At 50.2% G+C, this 19,158-nt stretch overlaps 2 protein-coding genes across 3 annotated transcripts; both read left to right on the top strand.

Moving 5' to 3' along the window:
• Positions 1–192: 192 nt before the first annotated feature.
• Positions 193–8,755, top strand: VPS11 (VPS11 core subunit of CORVET and HOPS complexes). Its single transcript, XM_054087018.1, has 16 exons — positions 193–367; positions 454–598; positions 1,377–1,512; positions 2,170–2,333; positions 2,435–2,682; positions 3,088–3,289; positions 3,572–3,723; positions 4,037–4,223; positions 4,625–4,768; positions 5,251–5,439; positions 5,749–5,910; positions 6,378–6,517; positions 6,807–7,009; positions 7,500–7,671; positions 7,780–8,002; positions 8,558–8,755. Exons 1-16 carry the CDS (start codon positions 210–212, stop codon positions 8,687–8,689), a joined length of 2,757 nt encoding a protein of 918 aa, XP_053942993.1. The 5' UTR covers positions 193–209; the 3' UTR covers positions 8,690–8,755.
• Positions 8,756–8,772: 17 nt separating this feature from the next.
• Positions 8,773–18,884, top strand: HMBS (hydroxymethylbilane synthase). 2 transcript variants are annotated; one of them, XM_054087019.1, is made up of 14 exons: positions 8,773–8,862; positions 9,269–9,322; positions 10,873–10,945; positions 11,535–11,584; positions 11,683–11,738; positions 12,802–12,879; positions 13,189–13,266; positions 14,424–14,499; positions 15,168–15,281; positions 15,776–15,814; positions 16,808–16,927; positions 17,160–17,213; positions 18,200–18,286; positions 18,504–18,884. In XM_054087019.1, exons 1-14 carry the CDS (start codon positions 8,845–8,847, stop codon positions 18,675–18,677), a joined length of 1,071 nt encoding a protein of 356 aa, XP_053942994.1. In that variant the 5' UTR covers positions 8,773–8,844; the 3' UTR covers positions 18,678–18,884. The 2 variants fall into 2 exon arrangements, with proteins under 2 accessions (XP_053942994.1, XP_053942995.1); XM_054087020.1 differs by lacking the exons at positions 8,773–8,862; positions 9,269–9,322 and adding an exon at positions 9,365–9,967.
• The last annotated feature ends 274 nt before the right edge of the window (positions 18,885–19,158 follow it).

Raw genomic sequence — 19,158 nt, 5'->3', positions numbered from 1 at the left:
AAGGGGCTGGGCCAAGGAGGGAGGGGCAAGGAGGAGGGGAAGAAGGGGCGGGGCCAAGGAGGGAGGGGGCAAGGAGGAGGGGGAAGAATGGGGGAGGCCAAGGAGGGAGGGGCCAATGAGGAGTCGGGAGCAATGACGGGGCGGAGTCCAGGGGCGGACGAGGGGAAGGGGCGTGGCCAGGTGACAGTGGGAGGGGCGGTCCCTCCAAGATGGCGGCGTACCTGCAGTGGCGGCGCTTCCTCTTCTTCGACCGGGAGGTCCTGAAGGAGCCGCCGGGGCCGGAGGGGCCGGGCGGGAAGCCGTTCGCGCTGCCGCCGGGCATCGCCGTGTGCGACTCGGGCCGCGGCAGCCTGGTGTTCGGGGATATCCTGCGGGGGCGGCGGGGCCGGGCGGCGGGCGGGGGCGGCGGCCGTGGCCGTGACAGGCGCCTTTTGCCTTGACCGCTGCACATATGGAAGGGCAGATCTGGTTCGTGCCGCGCTCCCTGCGGCCCAGCGGCTTCCAGGCCTACAAGCTGCGCGTGACGCACCTCTACCAGCTGAAGCAGCACAGCATCCTGGTGTCTGTGGGCGAGGACGAGGAGGGCATCAACCCCCTGGTGAGTCGAGGCTTGGTCACCCCCGTGCCTGGCGCACAGGGAGCTGGGGTGGCCGGGAAGGCCGGCAGCACCTGGGGGGATCAGCCTGGGGCGGCAGCGGGAGCCGGGCAGGGATCATCCCCCGGCCCTGGGTGCTGGTGGGGCCGCACCTCGAATCCTGGGATTGGTTCTGGGCCCAGGAAAACACACTGAGGGGCTGGAGCGTGTGTGGAGAAGGAAGCGGAGCTGGAGAGGGGCGTGGAGCCCAGGGGTTCTGGGAGCGGTGAGGGAGCTGTGGCTGTTTAGACTGGAGAAGAGACTGAGGGGACACCTCATGGCTCTCTCAAGCTCCTGGAAAGGAGGTTGTGGTGAGGTTGAGGTGGGTGCTGGGCTCTGTTCCAAAGTGACAAGTGATGGGATGAGAGGAAATGGCCTCAAGTTGTGCCAGGGGAGGTTTAGATTGGATATGAGGGGAAAATTCTTTACTGAAAAAGTGAAGAAACACTGGACCGGACTGCCCGGGGAAGTGGTGGAGTCACCATCTCTGAAGGGGTTAAAAAGATGTGTGGCCATGGCACTTGGGGACATGGTTTAGTAAGCATGGTGGGGCTGGGCTTATGGTTGGACTGGATGAGTTTAGATGTCTTCTCAAACTTTAATGATTCCATGATTCTATGACTGTTGCAATTCTCTTTCTTATTAAAGTAGCTTGCTCTTCTGGGCACCGCTACATTTGATGCTGGGTCTTGGCCTCCTTGTGCCTCACACTTTGCTTATGCCTGATCATTGTTGTTTGTAGGTTAAAGTCTGGAACCTGGAGAAAAGAGATGGTGGCAATCCTCTTTGCACACGCATTTTTCCAGCAATTCCGGGTAACAAGCCCACAGTTGTATCCTGCCTAACCGTCCACGAGAATCTGAATTTCATGGCTATTGGTAAGTAAACCAGAGCTGCAATAGCTTAAGAAACACGTCACGGTCCTTACTCACATGTAAGGAAATTTCAATTAGATAGCAAGAAAATCAGCATAGAATGTACTGACAGTTTTTCTTCTCGCACAGCTTTTATGTTGCTCTCAAAAAGAGGTGGTGTATCGTGCACTGCAGGAGTTCTTGAGAGGAGAAATATGTAAATTTAGCCTGAGTTTGCATATGTTACAGTAATAACTTTGATACTGGAAAGGGAAGCATGTATTTTCAGTACCCCACCAATCAGTAAGGTTATTTATTGCACTTAGTACGAAACTTGGGTTTTGTTGTAGTGCAGGAAAATCCATCAGGTTTGCCATACCTCGTGTTACAGAGGGCTTTTGTTCAAGCACCTTATAGAAGCCTCTTATTAAAAGCAAAAACCCAATTCCCCTTTTTGAATTTAACCCTTCCTTTGTAATATTTCATGCTTAACTTGTGACAGAGTAAGAGGAGTGATGGTGCGAGGTGACAAATACTTTCAGTGCCTTGGTTCCTGCACTGGACTCAAAAAGCTTTCTGCTTGTGTGTTGTGGCCTTCCAGCCTGGAATAGCTCGCAGGGCTGGGGCTGGATAATTCAGGGGTGCTGTATGAGTAACGGTTTAGTCTGTCCCATGCGTCAGGTTTTGCAGACGGGAGTGTTGTCCTTACAAAAGGAGACATCACACGAGACCGACATAGTAAGACCCAGATCCTACACGAAGGCAGTTATCCGGTTACTGGCCTTGCATTCCGACAGTCTGGCAAAACAACACATCTGTTTGTGGCAACCACAGAGAACATCCAGGTGGGAAGTCAATGGGAAAAATTGGGACTCTGCCTTGCAAATTGTATGGGCATCAGAGTCTGATTTGGAGCAATCCCCAAAACCTTGCATTTCCTCTGCAGTCTTACTTGCTTTCAGTGAAGGATTATCCTCGCCTGGAACTAGACACTCGTGGCTGTGGCTTGCGCTGCTCATCTCTCAGCGACCCCTCCCAGGACCTCCAGTTTGTCGTGGCGGGAAATGAGTGTGTGTACCTTTATCAACCAGATGAGCGTGGCCCCTGCTTCGCCTTTGAGGGACAGAAGCTGATAGTTCATTGGTATCGGGGCTACCTCGTCATTGTCTCCAAGGACCGAAAGACTTCTCCGAAGTAGGGCTCCATGGCACAGATGAGTTTTTTCAGCTCTTGCAGTTTCCTGCTTTCCCTCTTTTTCCTCCTTCCCTGTGATGCTTCGCTCCTGTGGGCCAGTGGTAGCTTTGTCAGAGGCTGTTAAGATTCATCCAGACCCGTTTATCAATTTACTTCTTGCGTGACACTAGCACAGTTAAGCATGCTGAATGAGTGGGGTTTTTTTCCCAGTCCATGGTTTTCTCAGTCTAACACATAGATAGAATTTGTGTGTGAATACAGGGTGTTTTGCCACTGAGTCTTGTTAGTTTAATTGCCCAAATGAACCCCATTTTTCTTGCTCTCTGCACATCCCTGGTTTGCATTGGTATCAAGAATTCAAGTTCCACTCTCCTTGTATTCTAAAAACCTGCTTCTGCTCTCCAGGTCAGAGTTTGCTGGGAATGAGGCGCAGAATTCAGACAAGCAAGTCCTGAATATCTATGACTTGTGCAACAAATTCATTGCGTACAGCTCGATCTTTGACGATATAGTGGATGTGTTAGCGGAGTGGGGCTCTCTGTATGTACTGACCAGAGACGGGAAGATTCACGTCCTGCAGGAGAAAGATACGCAAACCAAACTTGAGGCACGTAAATCTGTTTTGTTACTAGTCTTTGCCTTCTGTCTGCAAGATTGTACTGGTTCTGCAGATTGAAAAGCCAAAATGTTCAGGTAAGTGAGTTACAGAACAAGTGACCCAATAGCTTTTCAGCATAATCCGTGGTATTAAGCCATTTGGTGTTTAAAAGCCCGAACACACGTATGTGGACAGCACCAAGAAGAAGAAATAACTTGTTTTCCAGACACGTTAGAACTTTTTTTGTGGAGTGGCGTTTTCCTCATGCTGTTCTTACCGTGTGTTTAACAGATGCTGTTCAGAAAGAACTTATTTGAAATGGCCATTAACCTGGCCAAAAGTCACCACTTGGACAGCGATGGTTTGTCAGAGATTTTTCGGCAGTACGGTGATCATCTCTATAACAAGGGGAACCACGATGGAGCCATCCAGCAGTACATTAGGTAAGTGGGCTGTCCTGTGGAGCCATGACAGATAGGCACCACGGAGTCCTCGATTTCCATTTCAGCCCAGAAATAACAAAAAAACAACCCCCCAAAAAGCATGACTTGAGGTAAAAATCCTGCCAGTAGAGAGAAACATGTCAGTGAGATTATGGTCTTTCAACGTAATCAGCTGACTCTGTGTAGCTGAGTGATCCCAAGTGGGTTAGTGCCTGCTGAAGTTAAGGCTTCTCTGTGCTCCATTTTTAATTTCTCCGTTTATTTTAACTTCCTGAGTATATGGCGTCTTGTGACATGACTGTTTGCCTCTCAGAACTATAGGGAAGCTGGAACCGTCGTATGTTATTCGGAAATTCCTGGATGCTCAGCGTATCCACAACCTCACTGCGTATCTGCAGACACTCCACCTGCAGTCCCTGGCCAATGCAGACCACACTACGCTCCTGCTGAACTGCTATACGAAACTCAAAGACAGCTCCAAGCTGGAGGAGTTCATTAAGGTATTTGGGGAAGGTTAAATGGTTCAAAGTTGTTGTGTCACCATAGTAATTAAAAAGGGGTGGCGGTGACATTGTGAATTGGCCCCTGTGGGGCTGCTGAGAGAAAGAAGAATGGGTTTATCCCTTAGTGCTCCTGTCTGTGCTGCATTATTTCCGAGCTCTTGGTTACATTCTCAGTTTGGCTGGCTTGCTGTTTGAGTCTGGAGCGTGCTGCCAGTGTGACCAACAAGCTCAGGAGAAGTGGTTAGGCTGCTTCCTTCCTGCATGAGTGCTCTTTCCCTTGCATTGAAAGGTGCCGAGTTGTCCGTGCTTTGGCTTTCCTCTTCTTCCGTAAAAGGCTGCTGCTTGTGGACTGGGGGAATTGCTGAGGAACCACCACCTTTCTGCTTTTGTTCTTGCAGACGAGTGAGAGTGAGGTCCGCTTTGATGTGGAAACAGCAATCAAGGTGCTTCGCCAAGCAGGTTACTACTCCCACGCTGTGTACCTGGCGGAGAAGCATGCACATCATGAATGGTACCTCAAAATCCAGCTAGAGGACATCAAGGTGAGGAGCCATTATTGCTCCCGTGTTCTTACCCAGGGAGAAGCACCTTCTTTAGCAAGAATACTGCTGTACTGACCTCTCCCCTGTGGCCAGTGTGCAGAACGTCTCGATGAGGCAGCAGCACCAGCACCTGCTGCTGCGCGTGTGTTGGCTTTCCGCCGTGGGCTTGTGTGGCAGACTAGGGGTGGAAATCAGAGGGGATGGGTTGTTCTGTGTCAGATGTGACTTTTTTACAGTGGCCTTTAAAAAGGAGGAGGGTCTTTAGTGAGAGATGGATCTTAATTGCATACTACTCTACCCTAGGCCACAGCCAGTCTTCCTCTGTGGGGAGGAAACAAGCGGAAATAGTGAACTGGGTAATAATTCAGAGCAAACAGTGTTTGTGCCATACTCACAGCGTGTTTTCAATGCTTTCTGTCCTGGCCTCAAAGAGGAGAGCAGAGGCCAGTGTTGTGTGAGTATTTTGCTGACTGTCTTCACAGAACTACCAAGAGGCTTTGCGCTACATTGGAAAACTGCCTTTTGATCAGGCAGAGAGCAACATGAAGCGGTATGGTAAAATCCTGATGCACCATGTACCTAATGAGACCACAGAACTGCTGAAGATCCTTTGCACTGATTACCGGCCATCGGGAGACAATGAAGGCCCTGGAATGCTGGAAGGGCAAAAGGTGGGGTTTGCGTGGACAGAGAACTGCTGGTCTTGAGTAGTGACGTTGCAGCCAGCGAGTGCTTCTCCATGCCTTGTGGTGCAGGCCTGGTGTTCCGGGTATAGCAAGAAGACCCGTCCGGGTGCACTGGTGACCCCAGAGACAAGAGACCGCTTAAAGCTGTTGCTCGGGACTGATTCCCGACGTAATTGTCATCCCATAATGTGCTGCATCTGTCTATTCACAGACTCTGGGAATGAGCACTCTGCACAGCAGGGAGAAGCACCAGTCTGGCTGCAGCTGATCTGAGTGCTCGACTCTGTGTTACAGGCTAATTCGGAGGAGTTCATCCCAGTCTTTGCAAACAACTCCCGGGAACTGAAGGCTTTTCTGGAGCACATGACTGAAGTGCAAGCTGACTCTCCACAGGGTGTCTATGACACTTTACTGGAACTTCGGCTCCAGAACTGGGCACATGAACAAGATGAGCAGGTTTGGGCTTCTCCAGCTTTGTGACTTGAGCGGGAAGTTTCGTAGCTTTAAATCCTGCTTGCACTCCTGCAAATCTGTAACCTTTCCAGATGAGCATTGCCTCATGTTAGGTATGCATGTGCTGTGCTGAACAAATGGTACATAAATGGGAGAGCAGCCTGCTAGCCAGGAGAATATTCCTTTACGCGAGGCTGTGCTTGTTTTGTATGAATCTCATTTAACAGATTCCAGACAATACAACCTCTGTAAGCAGATGCCTGTTCCACAATAGCAGCTCTATTTGCTTGTCTAGATCTCTGAGGGTGCTAGCTGTTTGGGCAAAGGAAATGTGTCCTCTTTGCTTGAAAAAGACTGAGGGCAAAACTGTCCTCCTCTGTGAAAGAGCTGCAGATTGTTCTCAGGTCTTAGTGCAAAATGTTCTGTGTGAGTGTGTGTTGTTCTCCCTGACCTCTCCTCTTTCTCTGTAGATCAAGGAGAAGCTGCACAATGAAGCCCTCACCCTCCTGAAGAGCGGAAGGTTCAGAACAGTCTTTGACAAAGCATTGGTCTTATGTCAGATGCACAATTTCAAAGATGGTGTCCTCTACCTCTACGAGCAGGGCAAACTGTGAGTGTTGCTCCTGTCCAGAGAGTCCCTTCCCTCCCAACCACCCCAGGAATTTCTGAGCTGTAAATGTCCCTGCCTTACAACGATGACGGCCTCTTCAGTGTCTCAGGAGCTGTAGGTCATTGCTCAGTGGAACATCTTGTTGGTAGAGCAGGGCAGTTACGCAGAGAGCGAATGTCAGACTTATGTTGGCTTGGTGTGACTGTCTGGGGATTGCATGGCTGTGCAAAAACCTGGACTCAAAAGGAGAGATGGATTGTTGCAGCTGATGAGTCTCTTTTTCCTGTAGTTTCCAACAGATCATGCACTACCACATGCAGAACGAGCAGTACAAGAAGGTGATTGAGGTTTGCGAGTTGTATGGAGACCAAGAGGCTTGTCTGTGGGAACAGGCTCTCGGATACTTTGCACGGAAGGAGGAAGACTGCAAAGAGTATATTGCTGCGGTGCTGAAACACATTGAGAACAAGAACCTTATGCCTCCTCTGCTTGGTAATAACAACATGTGTCACCCCAAACTCCACTCCCAAACTAGTTTATAGCATTCTATAGAAATTTGACAGAAGTATCAATGAAGTCTGAACCCTCTATTTGAAGTAATACCCTGCTCTGTATAGAAAAGTGTCAGTCACGGCTCCCTAATTATGAAAGAGGATCTGCTGTGTCGGTTGTAGAGATGTCTGCACATGGTTTCTGTTCTGTCGGTGTGGGGAGGCGGAGGGCTTAGTGGAGAAGTTGAAGTGGAATCCAATCGCCTAGAGCCTTGCTTTTCCCCTTTTGCTCTAACCTATATCAACCCGCTCCCAATCACACATTTCTGGAAGAGGTCAAACTGAGAGTCTTTAAATGACCCCTCTGATGCAGTAAGAGTGCTGACTGCCTTTGCCTGTAAGTGGTATTTTCCAGAACAGCAAGCCTGTCCAGGCGGGATCAGTGCAGTGGCATTTTATTTGCTGGTGTTTAACATCTTGGTTGCTCTCAGTTGTGCAGACGCTGGCTCATAACTCCACAGCCACCCTGTCCGTGATTAAGGATTATCTCGTCAACAAGCTGCAGAAGCAGAGCCGCCAGATAGAGCAAGATGAGCAGAGAATTCAAAAATACCGAGAGGAAACTACGCGGATCCGCCAGGAGATTGAGGAGCTGAAAGCAAGGTGCGGGGCTGTGTGCCATCTTGTTTTAGGATAGAACTTTTTTTTTCTTTTGTTAAGGGAAAATATGCTTCACCTCTCTCACCCTTCTGCCTTCTCTCGCTCCCTCAGTCCCAAGATCTTTCAGAAGACCAAATGCAGTATTTGCACCAGCGCCCTGGAGCTGCCCTCGGTTCACTTCCTCTGCGGACACTCCTTCCACCAGCATTGCTTTGAAAGCTACTCCGAGAGTGACTCGGAATGCCCCACTTGCATGCCAGAAAACCGCAAAGTGATGGACATGATCCGAGCGCAGGAGCAGAAGAGAGATCTGCACGACCAGTTTCAGCATCAGGTAGGGGAATGCTGCCTGCCTTACTGACTTAAATGAATTGGGTTTAGATTCCGATTAGGGAGAGTGGTGGGTGAGGCTACGGCTGGAAGCGTTTTTTAAGCAGGATTACGTTGGTTCTGGATAATGAAGCGTTGGGCCCTTGGGTGGCTGCGTTAAGTGTAGTTTTAATCTCTGAAACAGTGGGAACGCCGGATCTGTCCTAGCGTTCCCTGAGCCTCTCTAGAGGTGGAACTCTTCTCACCTGGCCCAGAAACAGACACCTGTGGGTCAGCGTGGAGGCTCGTCAGCAACTCATATAGCCCAAACTAAGGAGAAAGGATCCGGCCGGTGCCATGGGGCTGCACTAGCAGTGTTGTGCCCGTGTGGTGCTTTCAGAGGACCAAGCGGTGAAGGCAAGAACCGGGCGTTTGCCAGAAGGCAGCAGCACCCGTTGTAGCAGGAGCAGCCGAGGCAGCTGCTTGCCCAGCCCTCGCTGCGGGGCTCCGGGGCCGAGGGACTGTAACGGGGAGAGGACGGGGCTGCAGGCCCCGGTTGACGTTGCGCTCTCTCCGGCAGCTCAAGTGTTCCAACGATGGCTTCTCCGTGGTCGCCGACTACTTCGGCCGAGGCGTTTTCAACAAGCTGACCCTCATCACCGACCCGCCCCCGCGGAAAGCGGCCCCCGAGGCGGCGCCGCGCAGCACCTGACCCAATAAACCCAACCGCATGCAGGACTGGCTGCTGAGGGCGGGGCGGCGGTCACGTGGCAGGAAGCAGGGCGGTCATGTGGGCGGGGCACGCATCACGTGGGCGGTGCACGTGACGTCGGGGGCGGGGCCGGGAGCGCCAGAGCTGGAGGGGCCATGGCGGAGCCGGGAGGAGTGAGTGGAGCGAGCGGGAAGCGGGCGAGAGCGGGGCTGAACGGGGAACGGGCGCCGTGAATAGAGGGGGAGAGGGACTGGGCGGAGCGGGGACCGGGGCTGTGAGTGGCGGGGGTCGGGTCTGGGAGCAGGGAGCGAGCGAAACGGGGACCGGGTCTGGAAGCAGGGACCGGGCGCCGTGAGTAGGAGTGAGAGGGACCGGGCGAAGCGGTGAGCGGGGCCGTGAGTGGCGGGGACCGTGTCTGGGAGCAGGGACCGTGCGCCGTGAGTAGGAGTGAGAGGGACCGTGAGTGGCGGGGACCGGGTCTGGGAGCGGAGCGGGGAACGGGCGTCGCGAGTAGAGGGGAGAAGGGACCGTGAATTGAGGGGAGCGGGTGTTCCGGCGCTGACCCGGTCGCTGCCGCAGGGCCGGAACGGCTGTGGCGGGAGAACGGTCCGCGTGGGCACCCGCCGGAGCCAGGTAGGGTCGGGACCCCCGGAGGCAGCGCGGTATCGCGGGGGGCCGGGCGGGTGGGGCAGCGGCCCTCGCTGCCCAGATAACTGCGCCCGTTCCGCGGAGATAAGGCCCCGGGGAGCGGGGGAGGGATGCTGTCCCGAGCGGAGTTCATCGCCCCGGGCCGCACAGCTCATCGGCGGGTGAGGCTGAGACTCCCTGCGGTTACTCCTGCTGCCGCTTGCCTGTGTGGGATCGTTCTCCGCCCGGGCTCCGCTGCTGTTATTCGTCTTGCCTTCTGCAAGGGAAGGTTCACCCTCTGCTGTCCGGCTTAGTGATCTGCTCCTTGCTGTGAGTGTAGACCGAAGTGATTCTGCCCCTCTATTCCTCTCTTGGGAGACCTCATCTGGAATACTGTGTTCAGTTCTGGAATCCTCAACGTAAGAAGGAGATGGAGCTGTTGAAATGGGTCCAGAGGAGGCTACAGAGATGATCGGAGCACTGGAGCACCTTCCATACGAGGACAGGCTGAGAGAGTTGGGGTTGTTCAACCTGGAGAAGAGAAGGCTCAGAAGAGACCTTAGTGACCTTCCAGTACCTGAACGGGGCCTACAGGAAAGCTGGAGAGGGGCTGTTCATAAAGGCTTGTGGTGACAGGACGAGGGGGAACGGGTATGAACTGGAGAGGGGCAGATTTAGACTGGACAGTAGGAAGAGTTTCTTCACTATGACAGTGGTGAGACACTGGCCCATGTTGCCCAGGGAGGCTGTGGCTGCCCCATCCCTGGAGGTGTTCAAGGCCAGGTTGGATGGGCCTTGGGCAGCCTGATCCAGTGGGATATCCCATGGCAGTAGGAGTGGAACTGGATGATCTTTAAGGTCCCTTCCAACCCAAACTATTCTGTGATTCTAACTCAGAATAGCTAGTGACTCTAGACTTTTCCAGGGGTACGGTGATATCCTAACATTCACTACTGCAAAAAGGAGAGGTTGCCCAGCATGCAACGTGAGTTATTTTGTCACCAAGCAACAGGAGGGTGGTTTTTCATACCTTTCTGCTTGGCTGCCGATGAGCAAACATCTTTCAGCAGTCACAGTCCACAGAGGTGAAACCTTGTCATTCAAAATTGCATGGGTAGAATGGCACCAAGGTGCCATGGGGAAATGGAATTCTGATTGGGGGACCTTAATAACACAGCTGGAAATAGAGTGTACAAATCCTGACACAGAGTCTTCTGCTGTAGTTGCTCTTCTTACCTCTATAAATTCCTTACTTTGCATTGTCCGAGCTTCTCAGCTCACTACAGCACGGGATATGGGGAGATGTTTTTCTGTTCCCTGGTCAATAAAATAAGTTCTTCAGTGAAGTGCTCCAGTTGCAATACAAGCTCATGTGATTTGAGTAGTTTGTACATATATACAAGTGATTTTACTTGGGCCCACTCATTACTAACACTTTTGATGTAGAGAATGCAGCAGCCACATATGCCTGACTATCGAGGCATGGCAGAGTCCTCTCTGGCTGCTGTACAGATGATGTGCTTTTGAACAGGGCTTTGCTTTCTGCTTCCCTGCAGCTGGCTCGGATCCAGACTGACAGTGTAGTCGAGATGCTCCAGAAGCTTTATCCTGACCACTGCTTCGAGATCGGTAAGGGGTTTTGGGTGCTGGACGATGGCAGGAGCCAGCTGCTTATCTCTCTGTGCAAGAGGTGCATGTAGAGTATTGTCATGAGGAGATGGATCCAGCCCTGCTTATCAAATCCCGCCGTCTGAATTCCATGAGTTGTGTGGCTAAGCAGCTGCAGCTCATTTCTTCTAGGGCAGAGAGGTGTATTTCATGAGCTCCTGAAGCTCGGGATATGTCATGCAGATGGTGTTATCTTGCTCCGGCTGAGATCCTGGCCGTACCACACTATGCATTAGGGACATTTTCCTGTCTGGAGCAGTGAAGGAATACTGGGGGCCTGGCCTTGCACTGCAGGGAACTGCTGAGCATCATTTTCCTGGCCCTACAGAGAAAGACTGTGGCAATTCCCATTGGGTTGGCTCTTCCCAAAGCTGCCGTCTTTCTCACTCTTTTAGGGACAGGGAGGTCTCAGTCTCTCTTGTCCTGAGCGTGATGTATCCCTAGCAATGAGTGTGTGCTCATGCTGCAGGGTGTGGCGCTGCACTGCTTCGGTACATATTGCGTCAATATTTGCAATCTCATGTTTCACCTGTGCTCTCTCTCTGAGCAGTGGCCATGTCAACAACTGGAGACAAGATCCTGGACACAGCCCTTTCCAAGGTAAAAGTTCTCTTCTTTCTCTGCAGGAGAAGTAATTGTATTTGATGATGTAGTTGCAGACTTTTCTTTTGTGATTCCTGTTCCTCCGTTATGTGTAGATTGGGGAGAAGAGCCTCTTCACCAAAGAGCTGGAAAATGCGCTTGAAAGAAACGAGTAAGGGCTCATTGTTTTCTCTCCTGCTCTGGCACTTGTGGTGCTCTTTGGACATCTAAGCCTTGCTGCATGTATGATCTGGTTTCCTTCTATTTTGGTACCTCTATGAATAGGAAGTCCTTTGATAAATCGTTGTCTTTCTCCCCTTTCCCCTGGGCTTAGGCTACAGATTTTGCAGTGGAGTTGTTGCTTGGTCTGCGCTGGTTGAATGGTGTTCTCTTGTGATTCATGTGTAACATGTGCATCAGAGTGGATTGAATCTGATCTGATCTAATTCCTGCTTACCAGTATGTTCTTTTAAAACTTTTGCTTGGTGGTGTTAACCTCTTGGGTAACGTGTTTGATGTTTCCATGATAACGTTTATTAACATATTTGCATGCTAAGTTGGGCATGGGCAAATTGTGCTGTTTTCTGGGTGACTTCTTTCTACATGAAAACTCAGCTCAGGCTGCTGCTGGAGCAGAGAGATCAGTGCTTTTAGTTTTTCCTCTTCTTTTTTTCCCTGTTTCATTATCCCGAGGAGGGTTTCATTGGTGCTCATGCCTTAGTTAAAGTGGGTTTAAAAGCAGATATTTTTTTGCATCTCTGACATGTAGGCACATGATGCTGTGGTTCCCAGTAAAGTTGGAGAAAAAATACCAGAGAATCAAGCATTTAAAGTGATGTTCATTGACCTTGTAACAAAGCAGATAGCATTCATTTGGGCTGGCTGTTATTTTCAGCTTGAACTGTAACACCAGACAGTGTGCTGGTTGCATACTTGTTTGCTGAATCCCTCCGTGTGAACGTCTCCAGCATCTTCCCCGCACTCAGCCTGATTGCTGTAATATCTTGCGTGGCTGTTGGGAGGAAGGTGTTTTATCTTACAGGTAGGAAAAGAGGGACAGAGAAAGGTGAAGAGGCTTTTCTGGAACAACACTAGAATTCTGTAGTTATTCTGGATATAGAATGCTGAAATTCCCAGGATGGATTCACGCACCCCTGTAGATGACCCACAAGCCTCCAGAAGGGACCGTGTGAACTCAGCCCTCTGTTCAGCGATTGCTGTCTTCTTATTTTTAGAGTTGACCTCGTGGTTCACTCCTTGAAGGACCTGCCGACTTCTCTTCCTCCTGGCTTTACCATTGGTGCTGTCTGCAAGTAAGTTTGGATGCAAGATTCATTTCTCCGAGGGGCTTGGATTTTACAGTGGTGGTGGAAGGAAAGCAAAGGCAGCTCAGGGCCTTCCGGGTGTTTGTTTTCCCTCTGAGTATTCTCTGAAGGTGGAAACATAAGACCTGTCCTAGTGTTCCATAGCCAGCAGGTTTGCTGGAAATCCCTGCTCTTACAAAGCTGAAGGGGTCTTTTGGAGCCGGAGCAGGTTCCTCTGGGGACCGGTCACAGAACTGTTAGGCTTTACAGCTTTCTGTTATGTGCTGTCAGCCATTCTGCTCTTGCTTTGTTTTGCAGAAGGGAAAACCCACTTGATGCTGTTGTCTTTCATCCCAAAAACTGTGATAAAACACTGAGCCTTCTTCCTGAGAAGAGGTGAGTGCAGAGAGGAAAGGGAAAACAGGTGTAAAAATGGAAGTAGTTGATTTGATAATTCCCAGCAGCAGTGAGCTCTGTGCTTTATCCTGTACTGGTTTTCCACTTCCTTCCATAACTTTCCATTGTACTGAAGCCATTTGCAGAAGCGAAGAGTGCGTTCTCCCAGGAGTGCAGCTCGCCAAGTTAGGCTGGATCTCTCCAGCTACCCTTGAGTTGCAGTGTTTTCTGAAGTGAGACCTTTTTGTATCCCAGTCTCCATAAGAAATTCCTGCTCCTCTGTACTGTGCTTACTGCAGGGGAGTGCATCCAATACAGACAGGCTGTCCGGGGCAGTATTTCAGCTTGCGTGGGCCTGAACAGTACTGTTTTTCTCATCCACTCAGTTCTGATTTCTTCCTTATCTTTTAGCATCACTTTTTTTATGGTTCTGTTGGGAGCATGAGCAGTTTCTCCATGTTGAATAACTGGACTAGTATTCCCTGCCTTTTCATAGAGGTTACTGCAGGCTCTTGTCTGAGACAGCTGGGTGAAATTACTCAGGTTAAGGTTACAGACAGAAAACTTTCTTTTTTTCCTGTGTAAAATAAACAAACTCGCTGTGACACAAATATAGACTCGTGTTTCTGTATGTCTGGATAGTGGGAAAATCACGCCTGTTTTGGATTCCAGTACCAGGAAAAGCAAACAGCCTACATCTCTAGGAAGGAAATGCTTCACGCTCAGCTGCCAAAAGACCTGGCATTTTTCTGTGGTTTACAGTTATGCTGGAAACCCGCTGTTCTCCTCCCACAGCATTTCTTTCATTGAAGAAGTCCCTCCGTTTGAGTAACTTCACTTTGGAGCAGCTGAGTCCTTTATTCCTTACTGTGGTCTTCAAGTGAGGTTTCATCTCTCCTTGACAGTGCCTGGGGGCTGCCTTCCAGAACAGTCTCCTGGGAACTGGTTCTTTGGGAGTGGCTTACCTGCATCTAGGTTCAGCCAGGCTTTGTGCTTTCCTTTCTTCTGAGGAGGTTAAAATCATTGGCAAGTTCTTGGATCTTTGTATCGATTAAAACAATAGTCATTAACTGCTAACTTGAAAGTTCAGACTTCCCTCTGGCTGGAGGTAAGTGTTAGGAGTATTCTGTATTTCATGGGTTTTATTATCCCCACAGTGTGATCGGAACCAGCTCACTTCGGAGAGCAGCCCAGCTCAAAAAGAAGTTCCCTCAGCTGGAATTCAGGGATATTGTATCCTTTCCTGGCAAAACGTGGGAGCTGAGTAAAGCTGCAAACGGCGAAATCTGACTTACTGTGAGATCTAGAATTGAGGCTGATTTGTACTGCCTGCCCTGAGATCAAACGGCTTCCTCAGAGGCTGCGCTCTGCTGTCCCCCTTCTGAGATGCACGTGGAGCATACGGGAGCCCTGTCCTCTGCTTCCTCACAAGGCTCCAAGAAAGGGGCAGCCTCCATCTAGCTGAGATCCAGGGCACAGCTGGATTTTATGTGAAGGAATATTTGAACTCCTGCTGTACGGATGCCTTCTGTGTGCTGACTGCAGCAATGTGGCCAAATGCTGACTGGTTCCCAGAACCCTGGGTGCAATTTGGGCCACTAGTTCTTATGTGTGCTGCTGAACCAGTGGGAGAAGACACGGTTATGTCAGTCCTAGTGGCCTCATTCGTCCCTGTGTGAAAGGAGTTGATGTTGGGTTAATAATGACATGCATATCTTTTGAGAGTTCGTGCTTGAATTAATATTCCATAATGCTCGGCAATTAAAAAGATTGTCCATAATTAACACTTCCTTGAGGAGGGAGGCTGTTGGGTTCTGTACATTCTGTAAATACTCGCAAGCGAACATTAGGTGGTTATAGGACTGTTTGCTGTTTCTATGCTTGCTTAATCACTTCTACAGAGAGGGAATTTAAATACCCGCATAAAGAAGCTGGATGAGAAGGAAGAGTTCAGTGCCATCATCCTGGCTGCTGCTGGGCTGAAGAGGATGGGCTGGGAGAATCGCATTGGCCAGGTGAGGAGCAGCAACACAGAAAATACTGTTCTCTGCCGAACCATCATCAACTGCCTTTCAGACCTTGTGGTTGTCCCGTCGGGGACGAGTGTGCCGTTTGGTGAATCCACGGCCGTGTTAGTGTGTGATTTCATGCACTTCAGGGCGCATTTTGGTGGTTAATTGGTTATATTTTATTTGTATCAAAATTTACACTGCTAGTCTTTCTGTGGTGCAAGAACAGTTTATCTGATCATCTCTCAGCATTCTGCAGTATTCATGTCTGGCAGCACAGCAGTGCACATGACTAAGACTTCTGATCAGCTCATTCATGGAGTGTTGGTCCAGGTGAAGTGTTACCTCAGTTTAGAGGTAGAAACAGAGGCATGGGAAGGGGGAGGTGACACTTCTTTGGTCTGGCACAAAAGCAATTTATGTTAAAAGTGAATATAGAATCTCACGTTTGTTTGCTGACCAGTGCCGCTGGAGTTAACTCTGATCTGACTTTCTTCCAGCTCCTAAGCCCTGAGGATTGTCTATATGCTGTTGGACAGGTACGTGACAACCTCCATGTCTGAAGCCGTACTGAAAGACGGCAGCCTTGCGATATGTTGGAGCAGTTTATTGTCCTGAATGCTTTGCACGCGTTGGTTACCCAAGAGCTACTGTGTCGATCTCCCTCGTTGGCCATTACGCTGGTTTAGAGGACAGCTTGTGGAAAGAATGGTGGTCAGCTCTGTTAGCTGCTGTGGTGGGGGCTGATTGCTGCTGGTAATGGGAAACTGGTAAATGGTAAAGGCAATGTGTAGCACATCCACCCTGGGGCAGCTCTGGCAGGGGCAGCAGTGCAACACTGGGATAACTGCAGGACTTCTGCAGCGTCTTTGCCCTGTGATGTTCTCTCCTTTATGCGTGGTGTCCCAACTACCATAGGGTGGAGGTGGGCTCCAACTGCCTTGGAGCACATCCTAGTGTTCCTGGGCAGGCAAAGCACTGGCCCTGTGGCGGATTTTATGCAGGATTGCACAGTGGGTGTCAAACTTGTGAAACCCGAGCTGGCAGTTCATTAGCGATTGCAAGCAACTAGTCTGCAAATTCAGTCTTTAATAGGGATTTTGACCATGTATTTGTCTGGTACGGTACAGTTCCTTCTTTTTTTTCCCCGTAATATAATTTCCAGTTTAGGAAAGAATTGTTTTGTCACTGCTACTCCTTCAGCTTTACCTTGAGAAAAGGTTGAGAAGCTTAGATTTATCCAGCGTTCTCCTCACAAAGCGACATTGGGATGGGTGTTTCTATATAAGAAGTGGTAACTGAGTTAGGTTCTAAAATGGTTGGAGGTGACAGCATGGGCTTGGCCACTGTGATAGGATGGCTTTGCAGCCGATGGATTGTTTTGTAATTATTTCTGTAAGCATCTAAACATCGCTTCCTTAGGGAAATGTGCTCAAGCCTCTGAGTTCTGTCTCGTGAACAATGCTGAGTGCAGACAGACATATGAACTGAGGGATTATCATAATTACCGTGTTGTGTGTTTCTTCTTACAGGGTGCCTTAGCAGTGGAAGTTCGTGCCAAAGACCAAGAGATCCTGAATATGGTGTCTGCCCTGCACGATGCAGACACCGTGTTGTGCTGCATTGCTGAGAGAGCCTTCATGAAAACTTTGGTAGGTTTCTGGGTGTCCTTGCTCTCCGCTTGCAGCGGACCCTCTGTGAGCTGACTTGACACCAGAGTACGTGAAATCTGTTACACCTCACTGGTACTGCAAAGCAGAGATTTCAGGCCCTTCTCAATGCACAAGCAGAGCAACAGGCAGGTTGTGTAGCTTAACCTGTTCAGAGGCCTCTGCTTTGAGTGTGTCAGGCAGGTGCCTCAGTGTCAGCTGCTTTCTGTTTCAGGAGGGTGGCTGCAGTGTCCCTGTCGCCGTCAGCAGCGTGCTGAAAGATGGCCAGGTGAGGAGAACTTTGTCTGGGGTTATTTCGGAGAACTTGTTCCAGCGTGTGCATGTTCCTTGATCATTCCTGGACAGTAATTCCAGCAGATGCCTTTATAGCCAGGTAGGGCAGGTAGGCTTCTGACTTGGCCTTCTGGGATTGTGTCCAAAGCATGAGTGTGAGAAGACATCAGGCTGCTAAAGCTCTGTTGTCTGGAAAAGGCCCTTATCTAGTCAGTACCAGAGCTCCATCCCCACCCCTCTGTAAAGGGAGCGTTGCCCTGAGATCTGAAAGTCTTGCTTCTGACCCCCAAAATGGAGGGTGATTAAGGCAGTGAGGATCTAAGAAAAGGTTCAGGTTGTCCCTTGGGAAGTTGCCCCCCTCCCCAGCAGTGATTGAATCCTCAATGTAAGAAGGAGATGGAGCTGTTGGAACCTGTTGGAGGAGACTACAAGGATGATCCGAGGGCTGGAACACCTTCCATATGAGGACAGGCTGAGAGAGTTGGGCTAGCTGGAGACTTTATAGTGACCTTCCAGTACCTGAAGGGGCTACAAGAAATCTGGAGAGGGGCTGTTCGTAAAGGCTTGTGTGGGGACAGGATGAGGGGGAATGGGTATGAACTGGAGAGGGAGAGATTTAGACTGGACATTAGGAAGAATTCACCATGAGAGTGGTGAGACACTGGCCCAGGTTGCCCAGGGAAGCTGTGGCTGCCCCATTCCTGGAGGTGTTCAAGGCCAGGTTGGATGGGCCTTGGGCAGCCTGAGCCAGTGGGATGTCCCTGCCCATGGCAGGGGTTTGGAACTGCATGATCTTTAAGGTCCCTTCCAACCCAAACTATTCTATGATTTTAAGATTACTTTCCCCCTAGTTGTGTTGTAGGACCATGAAAGTTTTCCCCTCAAGACGGAGCTTCCTTATGTTGTGTGGTTTCTTTAAAAATGGAGATAGTTGGCGTTCTGTTTAACGTGGTCTTAACCCTTCCTGTGTGCCTTTCCAAGTTGTATTTGACAGGAGCGGTCTACAGCTTGGATGGGTCCGATAGCCTGAAGGAGACAATGCAGACCAGTGTTCACTACCCCCAACAGGTACATGAACTATTGTGGATAAAGAATCCAAACCGTCAGCTGAACAACAAAACCAGACCTCTGGAAATCTGCCTCGTGCTATTTATTGGTCTGGTTCCTCGGAAGCTGTAACTGAACAGTTTGTGAGGTGCCACAGACCACGGATTTAACCCTGTGTCACATGGGGCTTACACTGTTGGTTGCCTTCTGCCTTAGGTCAGGTGTTTTGTGTTTGCAGAATGAAGATGGACCCAATGATGATGTGCAGCACGTTGGCATCACAGCCAGGAATGTCCCCAGCCAGGCCCAGGATGCTGCAGAGAGCCTGGGTGTCGAGCTGGCCAGTTTACTGCTGAGCAAGGGAGCGAAGCACATCCTTAGCGTGGCCAGGCAGCTCAACGACGCCCACTGAGCCTGCGGTGCTGTCGGCACACGCTGCAGCTCCAGCTCCAGCCAGCCTTGCTGCTGCACTTATTGCCCTCCTTGGGAAGGAGGGATTTACTTAAACGTTCACAACAGCCTTACCTGGGTACAAAAACTTGAAATACCACGTTGATGACCCTGTGAGCAGTTTATGCTGCTTGGGGTTCTCATCCCTCTGCATTTCTCTAGCAAAGTGTGGCTGGTTGAAGTTTTTTTTAACAACTTTTGTAGTTAGGATGTTTTAAAAAAAAAAAAAAAAAAGAAAGTAATCTGTGTTTTCCTCTTCTGCTTAGGAACCAGGCAGTTGTTGTGGGTTATAATGAGCCTCAGCTGAGGTGGTACTAAAGCACTGTGCTGGCAGAACCCAAGTACTTTTCAGGAGTCATTAATGTTTGGGGAAATGAAGAAGGGGAAGACTGGGTTCCCAATACCGGGCTTCTCGGCACAGATGCCACGTTCAGCACAGGTCT

Source organism: Cuculus canorus, chromosome 23 (genome assembly GCF_017976375.1).
Source record: "Cuculus canorus isolate bCucCan1 chromosome 23, bCucCan1.pri, whole genome shotgun sequence".
Lineage (NCBI taxonomy): Eukaryota > Metazoa > Chordata > Aves > Cuculiformes > Cuculidae > Cuculus > Cuculus canorus.
The sequence above is the reverse complement of the archived record's forward strand: the minus strand, read 5'-3'. Positions and strand labels throughout refer to the sequence as shown.